The following is a 14,732-nucleotide window of genomic DNA, read 5'->3' on the forward strand; positions in this document are numbered from 1 at the left end:
CTTCACTGATCTACTCTGTTATATGGTTCTTAGCTACAAAAGATTTTACATTCAAGCTGTGATAAATTCAACAAAATATGTATTTAAGTCTTAATTATGAAATTATTATTAAAATCATAATAGTAATAAGTTTAACTGCTGGACACCAGACGTCCCCTACTTCATTAAAACGTCTGCTGTCGGCGTACGTGGGCCGGAGGCTTCAAGCATCCACATCACACTTGTGTGAGTTGCCTTTTTGGACTTTCATGACCGGCCTCCAAACTGGTCGTGATTGTCCCTAAATCCTGCTCCTGCAGACAGAGTTAGAGTGGACGGGGAAGGTCAAGCATCACAGTGAAGTAGCAGTGAGCAAAGCACTATTTTTTGAGCGGAGGGGGACTTAAACTCTGCCCAGTGCCCCGGGGTAGAAAACTGAAAACAACATTAAAACTGGGTAAGAACAACCCTTTGATATGGATGTAGTTACTCTAATATGTTGGTGGCCTACACTGGGTCAACTTTTAACCCAGGCGTCTTTAGTGTCTACTACACTTGTTGACTTTCAAGTAAAAACGTATTGGCCATAGTGTTTTCTTTAGTATAATAGATGTTTTGAATACTTCTCACACCACTGGTTGTCATAATATCCTTATAACGTACAGGGGGTTTTCTGAAGTGAACGTTGTATTTGCTGTGCAGCTGCTGAACTGGCCGACAACACTGCGACCTGAGTCAGATGCAGGCCACAGGTTTCAGGGAACACACACACACACACACACACAACACACACACACACACACACAGAGAGAGACTGGAGGGCGGGAATATCCTGAGGTTACTGTCATGCAGAGTTGATCTACAATAAACTAGGTCGTGGTGTCCAGAGGAGCGCCGCCGCTGCTGTCTTTTATCTCAACAACTTGACGATCTATCCGGGATGTTGGCTTTTCCCACTTTTCCGGCCTGGTCTCCTCTCTGATTTTTTTTTTTTTTTTTTTTTTCCCCCCCAGTTGCACTATTGACACAACAGCCACATCCCGTGATCCCCGCCTGCGCCCCATCCACCTATGCGAGTTTAGCGCAGGCTGCAGAAGATGCGCGCACAATCGGAGTTTCCCTCACCCGCAGCCGACCGGATCCACACACAGACAGGACACCGGGGGAAAGCTGTCAGCGGTTTCTGAACCCTGCTGGTCTGTCCACCGGAGGACTCCGGGGGGAGGAGGCCGGGCCGACATGAGGCTGTGCAACCGGGGTGTGATGATGCTGCTGACCACGGCGGGGGCTTTCTGCGCCTTCAGCCTCATGACCATCGCCGTGGGCACGGACTACTGGCTGTACTCCCGCGGGATGTGCCGATCCAAGAGCCTGAGCGACAACGAGACCGTCCGCAAGAACGAGGAGGTCCTGACCCACTCCGGTCTGTGGAGGACCTGCTGCACAGAGGGTAGGACATACACTACTCCCGCATGTGCCTTTTACAAGTTTCACCATTATCCTGGTTTCTACAACTTACCGACCCCGCAAGAGTAATAAGAATCCAAGCAAAGATAATACAGCAATATTATTGTCATATATCTAAGACGCAAATATATCAGGTGCAAGATCAACGGGTTCAAACTGGCCACTTGATATTAAGTAACAAAGACACCCTTGGGTGTTAGACGTACAATAGACCTCTTACTTCCACATGGGAAGAAATGTCTCTGTATTTGGGTGGTTAAAATAGTAGTATCCCCACGCTTTAATCATATCATAACATATTATAGTTGTTATTTTTCGATACGGGAGAACATTACCTCGATTCCGCTGATCATGGCCAAATTGAGCATCAAGTAGCATCGACTGCAGAATAAGTCATAATTCTGGTAAACCTTATTTATAGCATCCAGTGCTGGGGGAGTATTCTGATCCTTTAACATGGGTAAAAGAGGCAATACTACATTATTAAATACTCTGGTACGTGAACAATTAAGTAAGTAAAGTCACAAAAGTAACTTGTAGCACAAGGTACAAGTACAAGTAAGTGTTCTCAATGTATTAAAAGTATTTGATGCAGAACAAAAGCCCCCATCAGTGTTCTAGTATTATAAATTATATCAGTGTAGTGTACGTAGCATTTTGCAGATGGAGCTTTTTTTTTTTTGAACAGTTTTACTTAGTGACGATAAATAAATGTATGGGAGTTAAAGGTACAATGTTTTCCAGTGAATTGCAGCGGAGTAGACATGAAATGTGAGTGTATGTATGTAGGTATGAATGTGATGCTATGAAATACAATGTGTAAAGCGATGACATGGAATTACTCAAATAATGTACAAGTACCTCAAAATTGCAAATGTACTTAGTTTTATTCCACCAAACTGATAGTGTTGACAAGGTTCTTTTCAAATAAAAGCCCAGATGATCTATCTAGGGCTTAAAAAAAAAGATTAAACACAGTTTAAAAGAAACTTGTAACTGTGCAACAAGTAGAAAGTAAGTACGATTTATTCCAGTAGTAACTTCCAAAACCAGAGCTACACAGTGCTTCACAAGTGCACATAGAAATATCGTTCTGTAAATTATAACAACAATTTCCGGGATTGTCAAACATAGAGAATTAAAACAAAATAAATAAGGAACAAACATAACATAAAACCACTGAGGTCATAAGTTGTGGAAATGCCACTGACAGATGATCTAATAACTCTACTAACCAGCCTTTTGAGCCAAAAGTGTTCAATTAAAACACATTTGAGATGACGTCTTTATTTTTATCTCTTTAATGCCAGAGGAAAAACTACTTTGTTAAACACCAAAAGTCTTATAGAAAATGTGCTCTCCTGCAGCACATCCCATAGTTTAGCTTTTTGTGGATTTGTGATCGGATTTTGATGGCAAAATTCAAGAAGGTGCATCTGGGGGAGGAAGACAGGGACGGAGGAAAGGAGAGGAGATTAAGTCCTGAATATGTGATGGAGTGAACTGACTATCAATTATTTATTGCTTTTTAATAGCACGCCTCTTTCTCTTACCCTGTAGCCTCTGCTTGTTTTGCTTTTCTAATTTGAAATGTTGAGCTCTTTTATTTCAGCCTCATCCACTTCACTTTCATCCCTCTGTTCCTCTCAACCCCTCCCTCTGCTGCGGCTACGCTATCTCTAAGCTCCAAAATGGTTTGGTGGAGAGGTAACAACGCATGCAGAGGACATCATTTCTCTAAAGTCTTGTAGTGTGTGTGTGTGCGCGTGTGTGTGTGTGTGTGTGTGTGTGCGTGTGTGTGTGCGTGTCAATCAGTCCGCATCACAAAAAGCCACCTGCAGGCAGACAGACAGAAAGATTGGAATCTGAAGTCCGTCTGTGCATAATTTGCCATAAATAATTAGTGGATGAGGGCGACAGTGTTGATTTCAGCTGCATTATACGTCTGGTTGGTTGTTACTTTTCATACAGTGTCTTCATTAGACGGTTATATTAAAAATGTTTGACTTAAATTCATTTTTTTTATCAGTGCAAAATGACAAAATAATAAATAGTGAAATTACAGGTATAGAGACAGAGTCTAAAAATAGAGACGGAGAAAAAAAAAAAAGGACAGAAAAAGGACAACAGGTTGACGTATGGTTGTGGGCACTTATTAAAATCAGCACCACAGGCAGACATTTACAATGGGATGCAGATAGTACCTTCCAGAATGGAGTTACTGTAGAGCTTGGTTATTTTCATGTCAAGCAACAATGAAACTCCCCTCCAAATTAACAGCCTGATTAAAGACTAATGATACTAAGCTGCAAATGCTCAGAAAATATCCATTCTTGCCAAGAGCAAGGAGAGAGGTCCTAGTTTCACATGTGAACTCATCCGCCCTGACAATAATTTGAATAAATGCCTTCTCAGTAGTGTGCTTTTATCTCTGACCTGCTCACTCTCACTCCGGCTACTTAATGAGCTTTGTTTTGGTAACCATGGTGACTGAGTCACATCGTCAATATTGTTCAATCAGTGCAGCGCATAGGGACACGTTTGTCAATAGGCCTATATCCCTGTGTGTGAGCAAATGTTGAAAGGCACTACAGGAACAAAGGTCACAGAGAGCAGGAAACACGAGCGCAGCTGATTTTTGAATTTTCACAGGACGAGAGTCGACGTTAAAATACATCAGAGCCTTTACAGGTTATTATAGCGGCAGTCTGTTTGGCAGCTTGATGATCGGTGGGACGGTTTAGTGTTGTTGATGGTTCGGATTCTTCAACATATAGTGCCAAGAGATGCCTACGATATACATATATGCTGTGTATAGTCAACTGAGCAGCCAGACACAGGTTTCGGTTTTAAATTTCGAAAAAAGGTGGGTTTGGTACGTAACCCAAAAATGAGAAAATACGATAGAGACGGGTGGATGATACAGAAGCTCCGAGGCCTGCTTCACGCCTGTGAAGGTCACTGTTTAAACGCACCTTGTTGGAGCTCGTGTAAAATGAAGAACACCACATTAACTGATGACGTCCACAGCTTCATTCACTTTGACAGTTTGGAAAGTTTTTCAGCTAAACTAAGCGATCCAATGTGATGGACATTAGTGGGATAAGAGGAGAGGACACCAACACCTCTGAACAAAAGTACTCTCAAAAAAACAGCAAAATGGACTGTGTATACTGGGTCACACGATTAACACACACAAAGGGTAGACAAAACCCAATAACTAGATTAACTACAAATAAACTCTACGCAGACAGTTTGCTAACAATTAATATCAACTATATACAAAATGAAACTAGAAAGTAAACCTTTCAAGTTCACTACATTACAAACAAACTAGATACTTCTCTCTAACCCACCCTCTCTGTAGCAGGCACTTGGTACAGTCCAGGGTCCAGGTGAAAGTATTTAACACAGCTCATTGCCTCCTTGCAGCCTTTTACCTTGAAAGCAAGCCCTCTATAAGACCAGCAGAGAGGTAACTCAAGAGTAAGAAAAGTATATCAAGTCAACTTAAAGATAACAGAACTTTAGTATAGACAAGTATTATTTATGTCAAACAACGAATAAAGCCAAAATGTTGTGGTTTAATAACAGGAAAGTTGCCTGTAATTATTATTAGTATCCACTTTTGACGGCTTCTCCAAATTAAACGTTGTGGAAAGGAAATTCGGTGAACGGTCACAAGCAGGCAATGGTTCATGTTAAAGGGTCACAAGCCAAATAGGCAGGGAGCCACTGACTTGAATCAACCGTAAGTAAACTTGAAAATATGCCGGTGCTTCTCTTACATTACCAGAATGTACACACGATGTTAAAGGCAACTCTGTGGAAGGTGTCGCAGTTCGGATAAATATTATTCTCAGTCGCCTGACTTCTCTGGGCTTAGGCAGATATCCTCCTACACCTAATATCCAAAGAGAAATGTATAAAATGTTTGCTAGTTAAGGCCTATTAGTTTCAAAGCAGGGAAAATAAATAAATACAAAACAACCCATCAGATGGTAGTAAACATATTTAGCATTATGCAAGTCACTGTTTGGTCTCTCTGAGAGTGCCTAAAGTGTACTGGGTCAAAGAGTTCTATAAATTATAAAGTAATGAAACAGCAGAGTGACAGAGGGCCAAATTATTTATTAAATGGATGTACTGCTCTGTACAGTGTTTCTTTCTTTCTCTTTGTGTTTCTGCAGGGACGTTTCGGGGTGTTTGCAAGGACATTGATCACTTTCCTGAAGACGCAGACTATGAGCAGGATGCTGCAGAGTATTTACTACGTGGGTAACACATGCGCATCTAACTGTGAGGGATAATACTTAGCAAGTTGTATGTCCCTTGATTGTTACAGATGACACGCTGGATAAGTGGACTTAACCGTGGCTAACTTTTTATCCAGGTTGTCTAAGTTCCTCTTTCCTCTTCCTACCATTAGCTAAGTTGGATTTCCAGATTTTATGCAAATATCATACACATTTAAAACTACATTTACGTGGGTCTCACTGAGAAGCTATTGGTGCTTTTTTTCCGGTTGGTGGTGGTGGTGGTTACACAAAGAGCCCTAGCTCCAAGTTCTTCAGCTGAGGCTCAGCTGTGTCTGTCTTTACCTACAGTGTAATGCTGGTGCCTTCATTTAGGATGGCAAACAAACACCTACATCATAGGTATCTGTCTTAAACTGTCCGACTACTAAAACTTAATCCACACCTCCCAGCCAATCAAAATCCAGAATTTACAGTGGCCGTGGTATAAAACAACTGTAATTGTAATTGTCAAGTATTCAAATGTTGTGTATACACCCCATGTCGTTCTCCTTTGTCTTCTCCTCAGGAGCAGTACGAGCCTCCAGCCTCTTCCCCATCCTCAGTGTGGGATTATTATTTCTCGGAGGTGTGTGTGTAGCGGCCAGTGAGTTCTACAAGTCACGCTACAATGTCATTCTCAGCGCGGGAATACTCTTTGTCTCCGCAGGTCAGGAACATACAAAACACTGATTTCTACAGCATGCATACTCGTCACCTGTTCAGAAGTCATTACATCAGTTGTTTTTGTATTAATTTTAAGAGACTGTCCTGTAAGAAAAAAAACCTTGGCCCTAGTTTGTGAGCGCAAGCAGCTTATCACGACCCATGGTTACGCTCCATTGTTTGGCGAAATCGGGTGACATAGTGCGGTATATAGAGCAACAGAATTGATGTTAGGAGGAGGTGTGGATGGATGGGTTGACAAAACACAGGTTTTTCACGCAGGAGACCATTTCAAAGTTTCAATAGTTTTCACTGTTTCCTTTAGCCATGACCATTCCATAACCCTAACAGCATGTTTATTATAGTTACTACAACGATAAAGGCCTAGTACACCTGCCGCCAGTACTTTTCATATGGGTTGTATCTTTGGTTAGCTACAAACGACCTATATGGTCGTTTGGGTAGGAGAATTTCAAAATCCTTTCACTTGATTAGAAAGCACTTTGTTGTTTTGCACCGGCTTCTTTGTCTGACATGCTTGCAATGTATGAACCAGGGCAATGTATGAACCTCTGGCACAGTGCAGGACTAAAACGTTCAGAGGGGCATATTTTAGTTTTCATGTCCCAAGCTAGTAGAACAGTCTGCCTAAAGATCTGGGAGCAGTCTTTAGAAATGATATCTTGATATCTTACTCTTTACCCCCTTTAGCCTGGCTTTTGATTAAAATGTTTTATGCCCATTATTTATTTTTATTTAAATTCTTATTGTCCTCTTGATTCAAATTTTGTATTACAGTGATCTATTTCATTTTTCATTCTTTTCATTTTATTTTATAGTTATTATAGATATTTATATGATTTATATTTTATATTAATTTAATATTTATATTTATCTATAGTTATTGTTTTTTTATCCATGTGCATTAGTCTTCAGTTATTTTTGGCTGGACTGCAACAGCAGGGCCAGTCCTATAAATGCTAACGTCTGTCGCTGACTCAGTGATTCTAACTTTCTCTCAGAGTGATCATTTTACAAGTAAATATAGCTGAAATCACAGCTGTTGCCTTTAACTTATGTGTGTGGTGATTTTTTTTTTTTTTTCACATGACGTGGCGGTTATAAAATCAGGATCTTAGCAGGGCAGAGCAGCAGCTTGGAAATGGCTTGGAAGTGACGGCTGGTTAACATGTAGTCTTAATGAGAACAGCTTTATAGGGAGTTTGTCTTTATTTATTATACAAATACTATACTACACTATACAAATAAAGTTTGTTTGATTAACTGTGTCCTTCCCTCTAAACTCGTCCAGGTCTCAGTAACATCATTGGGATCATTGTGTACATATCAGCCAACTCAGGTGACCCCAGCCAGAGCGAAAACAAGAAGAGCTACTCCTACGGCTGGTCTTTTTATTTTGGGGCTTTGTCCTTTGTGCTAGCTGAGATGGTGGGCGTCCTGGCCGTGCATGTGTTCATAGAGAAACACAGGCAGCTGCGCACTAAAGGCCGGCCTTCCCTACTGAAGCCACCCATCTCCCGCGGCTCATCTTACTACCGCAACCGTCACTACCAGAACCGCTTCCGCCGATACAGTTACAGGAGCAACCACAGTGCAGCGGACTCGACCTCACACTCCTTTCGAGCATCCTTGGTGCAAGACCAAGAGCCGTCCCTCTCCGCTGAATCCAAAGTCACCGCCATGGCAGGTGTGCCAACACCAGTGACAATGGGCTCAGAGTTCATGCTCTACACCTTAACCTCGCCTCTCAAAGACGGTAAAATCGACATGGCTGTGGATGATTTAACTACTGCGGCTGCTCACAACAACACTGAGATGGTGCCTGGAAACTGTGCTGCAGCCAGAAGGACCACGCCTGTGTGAGCGGAGAGGTACTGGAAGAGGGAGATGTACAGGGATAAAACACGAGAGGAACTTCAGAGAGAGGAGAACATTAAATAAGAGGAAATCCTAACTTCCTTAGTAAAGAAAGAGGAAAGACTTAAGATATTGGAGTTGACTAATCAGTTGAGCTTTTTTTTTTTTCTGTCAAAAAACTGTTGGAAAAATCCCAATCACTATTTCCCCAGTAGTTTTTGTCAACAGTCTAAAGAGATTCAATTTACAATATTATTTAAAAAAAATTAATTCAGCAAATCCTTACGTTTGAGATGCTGGAATCAGAGAATGACAAAAAATGATTATTAAATTATAAAAGTACAGTAGTTGCTGATTATGCTCTGTCAGTCGATTAATCATTCCAGCTCCAGACTGAAGCAAACGCTATTTTGAGATTTGCTACTTTTTTGGTCTTTGTATGTCATTTTGCAATGCTATTACAGTAGCTTTATCTACAGTATATCTGTAGTTTGTGCGAATGAGTGTGTATGAGACACAGTCATATGGAGAGAGACAGAACGGAGCAGCGTCCATGAAAATAAAGTATCGCACAAAAGAATAAAACAGGGTACATCTGGGAATGGCAACACTATGTCCTGTTCCTGTCCTCCTTTTTGTGGAACTAAGCACAAAATCGAAACCCCATTAAATGCATTAAAACGCACTCCGTCACTCACTGTGTCTGTTTGTGTCAGAGTGTGTATTGTGTAAGCATGTGAGCATGCATAAGTGTACCAAAAGGTCCCGCCCTTATGGTTGTGCCATTGAGTCTCTGTTTACATCAAATAAAGAAACAAGTGTGGTTCAAGGTGTAGTGTTTTTTTCTTTTGTGTTATACAGGGCACATTTCAGGTGTCTGTGTGTAAGAGGAAGTGGGAGAGGATATTCAAATATCTGTCCTTGCACAAGCGGGCACAGAAGCAAATGTACAAGCAGAGTACAAATATTTAAACAAAGGCACAAACATTTAATCAAAACTAATGGACTTCCCTGTACTGCGAAACATTAAGGCGTCCATGTGTGTGAACATGCATGAGTAAGCTATGTTAGAGGTGTTAGCAGCAGAGCAGCCGGCAGACTGAGAAACCTGAAGTGTTACTATGGCAGCAGCATCATTCAGGCAAACATTCAAGGCAGTTGTTCTATTTGATTCGGATCTGGTGACTGGGGAGGCCACGGAAGTTCACTGAACTCATTGTCAGGTTCATGAAACCAGTTTGAGACCACTTGCTTTGTGACGGTTCGTTATCCTGCTGGAAGTAGCCATTAGAAGATGGGAAATTGTAGCTATAAAGGGCTGCCGTGGTATTCAAACAATGATCGATTGCTATTAAGTGGCATCAAAGTGTGCTAAGAAAACATTCCCCACACCATTACACCACCACCACCATCCTAGACTGTTGGGTCCATGGATTCATGCTGTTGATGCCCAATTCTGACCCTACCATCTGCGTGCCTCAGCAGAAATCCGGATTCCTCAGAGCAGGCTATGTTTTTCCAGTTTTCAGCTGTGCAGTTTTGGTGAGCCTTTGCCTACTGCAGCCTCAGATCTCTGTTCCTGGCTAACAAGAGTGGAACTCGATGTGCGCTTCAGCTGTTGTAGCCCATCCGCCTCAAGGTTCGTCGTGTTGTGCATTCTGAGATACTTTTCTTCTCACCACAGTTGTAAAGAGGGGTTATCTGAGTTACCGAAGCCTTTCTGTCAACTTGAAACAGTCTAGCCATTCTCCTCTGACATGTCTCATAAACAAGGTGTTTCCGTCCGTAGGACTGCCGCTCGCTGTGTTTTGTTTTTGGCCCCATTCTGAAACTTCCAGGAGATCAACAGATTCAGAACCGGCCCGTCTGGCATCAACAAACACGCCATGGTCAAAGTCTCATAAATCACAAATTTCCCCCATTCTGAAGTTTGATTTGAACATTAAATGAAGCTCCTGACCTGTGTCTGCATGATTTTAAGCATTGCATCGCTGCCATGTGACCGGCTGATGGATAATTGCACGATTAAACAGGTGTACAGGTGTTCCCAATGAAGTGCTTGGTAAGTGTATACTACTAAAATTGCTTCATCAGCTTTACAAACCAGCTCAGTCTCAAGCACACCTTTTAAAGGAGAATTGTGTAAGAACTGGCCAACTCTTGAATTCATACTCCAGACAAATGAGGGCTGCATATTACCAAAAATTTGGGGTATACACCCAAATCGTAAAAAACAAGGAAATGCACTCTTTGGTCCCTCCTCCTCCCTCTCCTTCCCCTTCCCTTTCCCCTGTGCCATAGTCAGACTGGCTATTGGGCATACCGGGGAAAATCCCGGTGGGCCACCACATTGTCGGGCCAGGTTTTACCAGCCCTCTCTGTGTGCCTGTCATTTGGGGTGCGTATGAGAGTGTGCTAACCTTAGCTTAAATAAATCGAACCGAAGCATAGGGCAGTTATTGACATGTAGCTAAGCCAGGATGGATTAGGGAATAATGTTTTCCACATAGGTTTATCTTACACACATTATGCAACTGGTAGGCTGTTTTCTTCGGTTATTAGACTGATATAGACAATTTCACACCCAGACTGCCCACTCAGCGAGAGATGTAGTGGCGGCAGGAGGAGAGGACGAATCATGAGAGGCTGAAGAACGCAAGGGAGAGGGAGAGCAGCTAAAACAGCAGCATCAATAGCTGAGCTTGAGCAAAGAATGGAGGAATGTTGCAGAGAGAGGATGACTGCAACACAGGTTTATAACCTACTTCCAGTTACTACTTCTTCATCCTCTCATGTTGGACTGAGGGCAAACTCGACGCTACAATGCCTCACTATCATCCCCTTGAGGTACAAAGCGGTATTATGAGATAGGACTGGGCGGGCCGAGGCTAGCTGGTTAGCATGCTAACTTCAGTAGATATCGCTGCAAAAAAATCGCTCAACATCTTTTTTTATAACGACAAAAGTGTTATTTCCTCACAATTTGTTGATTATCATAGATATTTTTTGAATGTTTTAAACTGAAATACTTACATATTGCCCTTTTAAATGGGTCCACATTTATGTCACTACAGCCACTACACAGTATCAAGCAAACCCTTTGAAATCCACATTTATTTCCTTTCCAAAATGTCTGTTGTCTACAACATTTCTTCCCACTTACTGAATGGGAAGATGTTCCTTTTATTATACATATGATTTCAACCCACGCCCCCGAAGAGACTGGAGCCTTAATCCAGCGCTCAGCCACGACAAAAGTGTTATTTCCTCACAATTTGTTGATTATCATAGATATTTTTTGAATGTTTTAAACTGAAATACTTACATATTGCCCTTTTAAATGGGTCCACATTTATGTCACTACAGCATCAAGCAAACCCTTTGAAATCCACATTTATTTCCTTTCCAAAATGTCTGTTGTCTACAACATTTCTTCCCACTTACTGAATGGGAAGATGATGACGAAACCCTGGCAGCGGTGGGATTCGAACCCACGCCCCCGAAGAGACTGGAGCCTTAATCCAGCGCTCAGCCACGACAAAAGTGTTATTTCCTCACAATTTGTTGATTATCATAGATATTTTTTGAATGTTTTAAACTGAAATACTTACATATTGCCCTTTTAAATGGGTCCACATTTATGTCACTACAGCCACTACACAGTATCAAGCAAACCTTTTGAAATCCACATTTATTTCCTTTCCAAAATGTCTGTTGTCTACAACATTTCTTCCCACTTACTGAATGGGAAGATGATGACGAAACCCTGGCAGCGGTGGGATTCGAACCCACGCCCCCGAAGAGACTGGAGCCTTAATCCAGCGCCTTGGACCGCTCGGCCACGCTACCTTTGGTACAGCAATTGAGGCAAACCATTCCAGTTGGTCTATATGGAGTGTTAAATCAGCATCTGTTATTATTAAATCTGGTCAGGTTGTAAAAACAAAACAATGATTTGAGAGATGCTTAAACACTCGGAAGAACTGAAGCGAAGAGCAGCCAGGAGAGATAATTGTTTGTGGGTTCTTTCCCTTTAGACACCTCTTAAACTGCACATACTCGTTTGACCCATTCACTGTCCAAGCCACTTGCAGTATAAAGCACGCCCTTTGAAATCCACATTTACTTCCTATTCCGAAAGAGTCTATGTGGAAGTGTTTATTATACATTTGATTTTAAGTCCATGTAATTTATTTGTTGGTGCTGTTTCTAATGGTGTGTCGGATGGTGTTGAACCCAAGCCCCCGAGGAGAATGGAGCCTTAATCCAGCGCCTTAATGACTTAATTGTGATTTTCTGTACACATGATATGAGATAGTACCTGACAACACCATCACATATACTAAAGTTGGCCCATTTACTGTGCAAGCCACTACACAGTATCAGGCAAACCCTTTGAAATCCACATGTATTTCCTTTCCAAAATGTCTGTTGTCTACAACATTTCTTCCCACTTACTGAATGGGAAGTGTTCCTTTTATTATACATATGATTTCAACTTCATGTACTTTCCTTATTGGTACTGTTTCTAATGGTATGTCGAAGCTATTGATGACAAAATGATGGCAGCGGTGGGATTCGAACCCACGCCCCCGAAGAGACTGGAGCCTTAATCCAGCGCCTTAGACCGCTCGGCCACGCTACCTATGCTACATCATTTGAAGCAAACCATTCCACTTGGTCTATATGGAGTGTTAAATCAGCATCTGTTATTAAATCAGCATCTGTTATTAAATCTGGTCAGGTTGTAAAAACAAAACAATGAGTTGGGAGATGCTTAAACACTCGGAAGAACTGAAGCGAAGAGCAGCCAGGAGAGATAATTGTTTGTGGGTTCTTTCCCTTTAGACACCTCTTAAACTGCACATACTCGTTTGACCCATTGAGTAGTGCAGCTACAAGTAATTTTTTTGATTGAGTATCTTTTACTTTTGTATACAAGAATGTTTTATCATGTAATATGATACCATGTGACAAGACCATCAGATCAGAGAAATCCTATATAGTTTTCATTTGATTTCAAGTCCACGTGTCGGTACAGTTTCTAACGGTCTGTTGGATGACAAAGCCTGGCAGTGGTGGGATTCGAACCCACGCCCCCAAAGAGACTGGAGCCTTAATCCAGCGCCTTAGACCGCTCGGCCACACTACCTTCGGAATTTTTCATACAAGGGAAACCCTTCCAGTTACTCTATATGGAGTGTTAAATCTGCATCTGTTATTATTATGGAGGCTAATTTCTTCAAGAATAGAAGAAAAAAAAACAATGAAAAAGTGAAGAGAAAATAAAATATAATAAATAAATAAATCAATAATCAATAATCAATAAAATAATAATAGATATTTGTGAGCAAACAGCTGACTTTGGGCAATATAGTTGCTCAGGCAGTAAAACCAAAACAATGAGCTGAAAGACCATAAAGCACTGAAGAACTGAGGTGAACTACAGAGAGATAAAATTCTTTGCGGGTTTTGTCTCTATAGACACCTCTTACATCGCACATACTCATTTGATCTGTGTTGATATGAAATCTTTGATTAGTGCAGTTTAAACGTGAGTTTTTTTTTAACATATCATCTTGTAATATTGATTTAGTAGCTGTGATTTTCTGTACTGATACATGGCTTTGCATTCAGCATCTCTCCATTGACATCCGTCTTTGGCTGAATCACACTTTTTGAGGGCATTTTGTCGTCGACATATTCGTGTGATTTGAAGTCCACGTACTGCCTTCTCGGTATTAATAAATAAAGATTAACGACAAAATCCTGGCAGCGGTGGGATTCGAACCCACGCCCCCGAAGAGACTGGAGCCTTAATCCAGCGCCTTAGACCGCTCGGCCACGCTACCTATCTACATATTGAGGAACAGACTTGTTAAGTTATAGGTATGGGAATTACATTCATGAAAGGCGAACAGAAAAACTAGAAAAATTAGGCCAAAATATTACATTGTTCGTTTTATTCGCGTTTCCCCACCGATAACAACGCCTAAAGGTTACAACAGGTCTCTTTAACAACGTCATGGAACAACCAAAGAACAGCAGGAGACCAAGACAGTTCACTGGTACTTTTAAAGACTCGCCCTGCTAACACCAAGGTTAACATAGGATGTGCTATCACAACGAGACTTAAATTTATGCAATACGCAGCTGTAGTTGCATCAGTTGATTGATTTGATCGTTGATTAAATAAATTAATAAATATTTGCGAAATAGCAGTGTACACTTGGCGTGTGCTCGGTCAGCACCTGGTATTAAGGAAGCCAAATTCAGCCAAAAAAGGGAAAAGCCTTATTAGGTTCCGTGTTAATATAAATGATAAGTGCACGTTTAAATGTCATATTTTTAAACTCAGCAACACAGAATTTTGGCGTATTATCTAAAAAAATGTCTTCACTCTTGTTCTGACGGAAGTGGGCTTCCATTTTTAAATAGAGCGAAGAG

General features: G+C 41.3%; 1 protein-coding gene and 4 non-coding genes across 5 annotated transcripts; 1 reads left to right on the plus strand and 4 right to left on the minus strand.

Moving 5' to 3' along the window:
* The first annotated feature begins 1,218 nt into the window (after window positions 1-1,218).
* LOC120799717 (voltage-dependent calcium channel gamma-3 subunit) lies at window positions 1,219-9,099 on the plus strand. Its single transcript, XM_040145022.1, has 4 exons — window positions 1,219-1,429; window positions 5,637-5,720; window positions 6,271-6,411; window positions 7,720-9,099. The coding sequence occupies exons 1-4, from the start codon at window positions 1,219-1,221 to the stop codon at window positions 8,289-8,291; spliced, it is 1,008 nt and encodes a 335-aa protein (XP_040000956.1). The 3' UTR covers window positions 8,292-9,099.
* A 2,953-nt stretch (window positions 9,100-12,052) lies between these two features.
* trnal-aag lies at window positions 12,053-12,134 on the minus strand. The gene has a single exon. It is a non-coding gene; the product is annotated as a tRNA-Leu (tRNA).
* Window positions 12,135-12,848: 714 nt separating this feature from the next.
* trnal-aag lies at window positions 12,849-12,930 on the minus strand. Its single transcript has one exon. It is a non-coding gene; the product is annotated as a tRNA-Leu (tRNA).
* Window positions 12,931-13,355: 425 nt separating this feature from the next.
* trnal-aag lies at window positions 13,356-13,437 on the minus strand. Its single transcript has one exon. It is a non-coding gene; the product is annotated as a tRNA-Leu (tRNA).
* Window positions 13,438-14,055: 618 nt separating this feature from the next.
* trnal-aag lies at window positions 14,056-14,137 on the minus strand. Its single transcript has one exon. It is a non-coding gene; the product is annotated as a tRNA-Leu (tRNA).
* Window positions 14,138-14,732: the final 595 nt, after the last annotated feature.

This window comes from Xiphias gladius, chromosome 15 (assembly GCF_016859285.1).
Source record: "Xiphias gladius isolate SHS-SW01 ecotype Sanya breed wild chromosome 15, ASM1685928v1, whole genome shotgun sequence".
In the NCBI taxonomy this organism is placed as follows: domain Eukaryota; kingdom Metazoa; phylum Chordata; class Actinopteri; order Istiophoriformes; family Xiphiidae; genus Xiphias; species Xiphias gladius.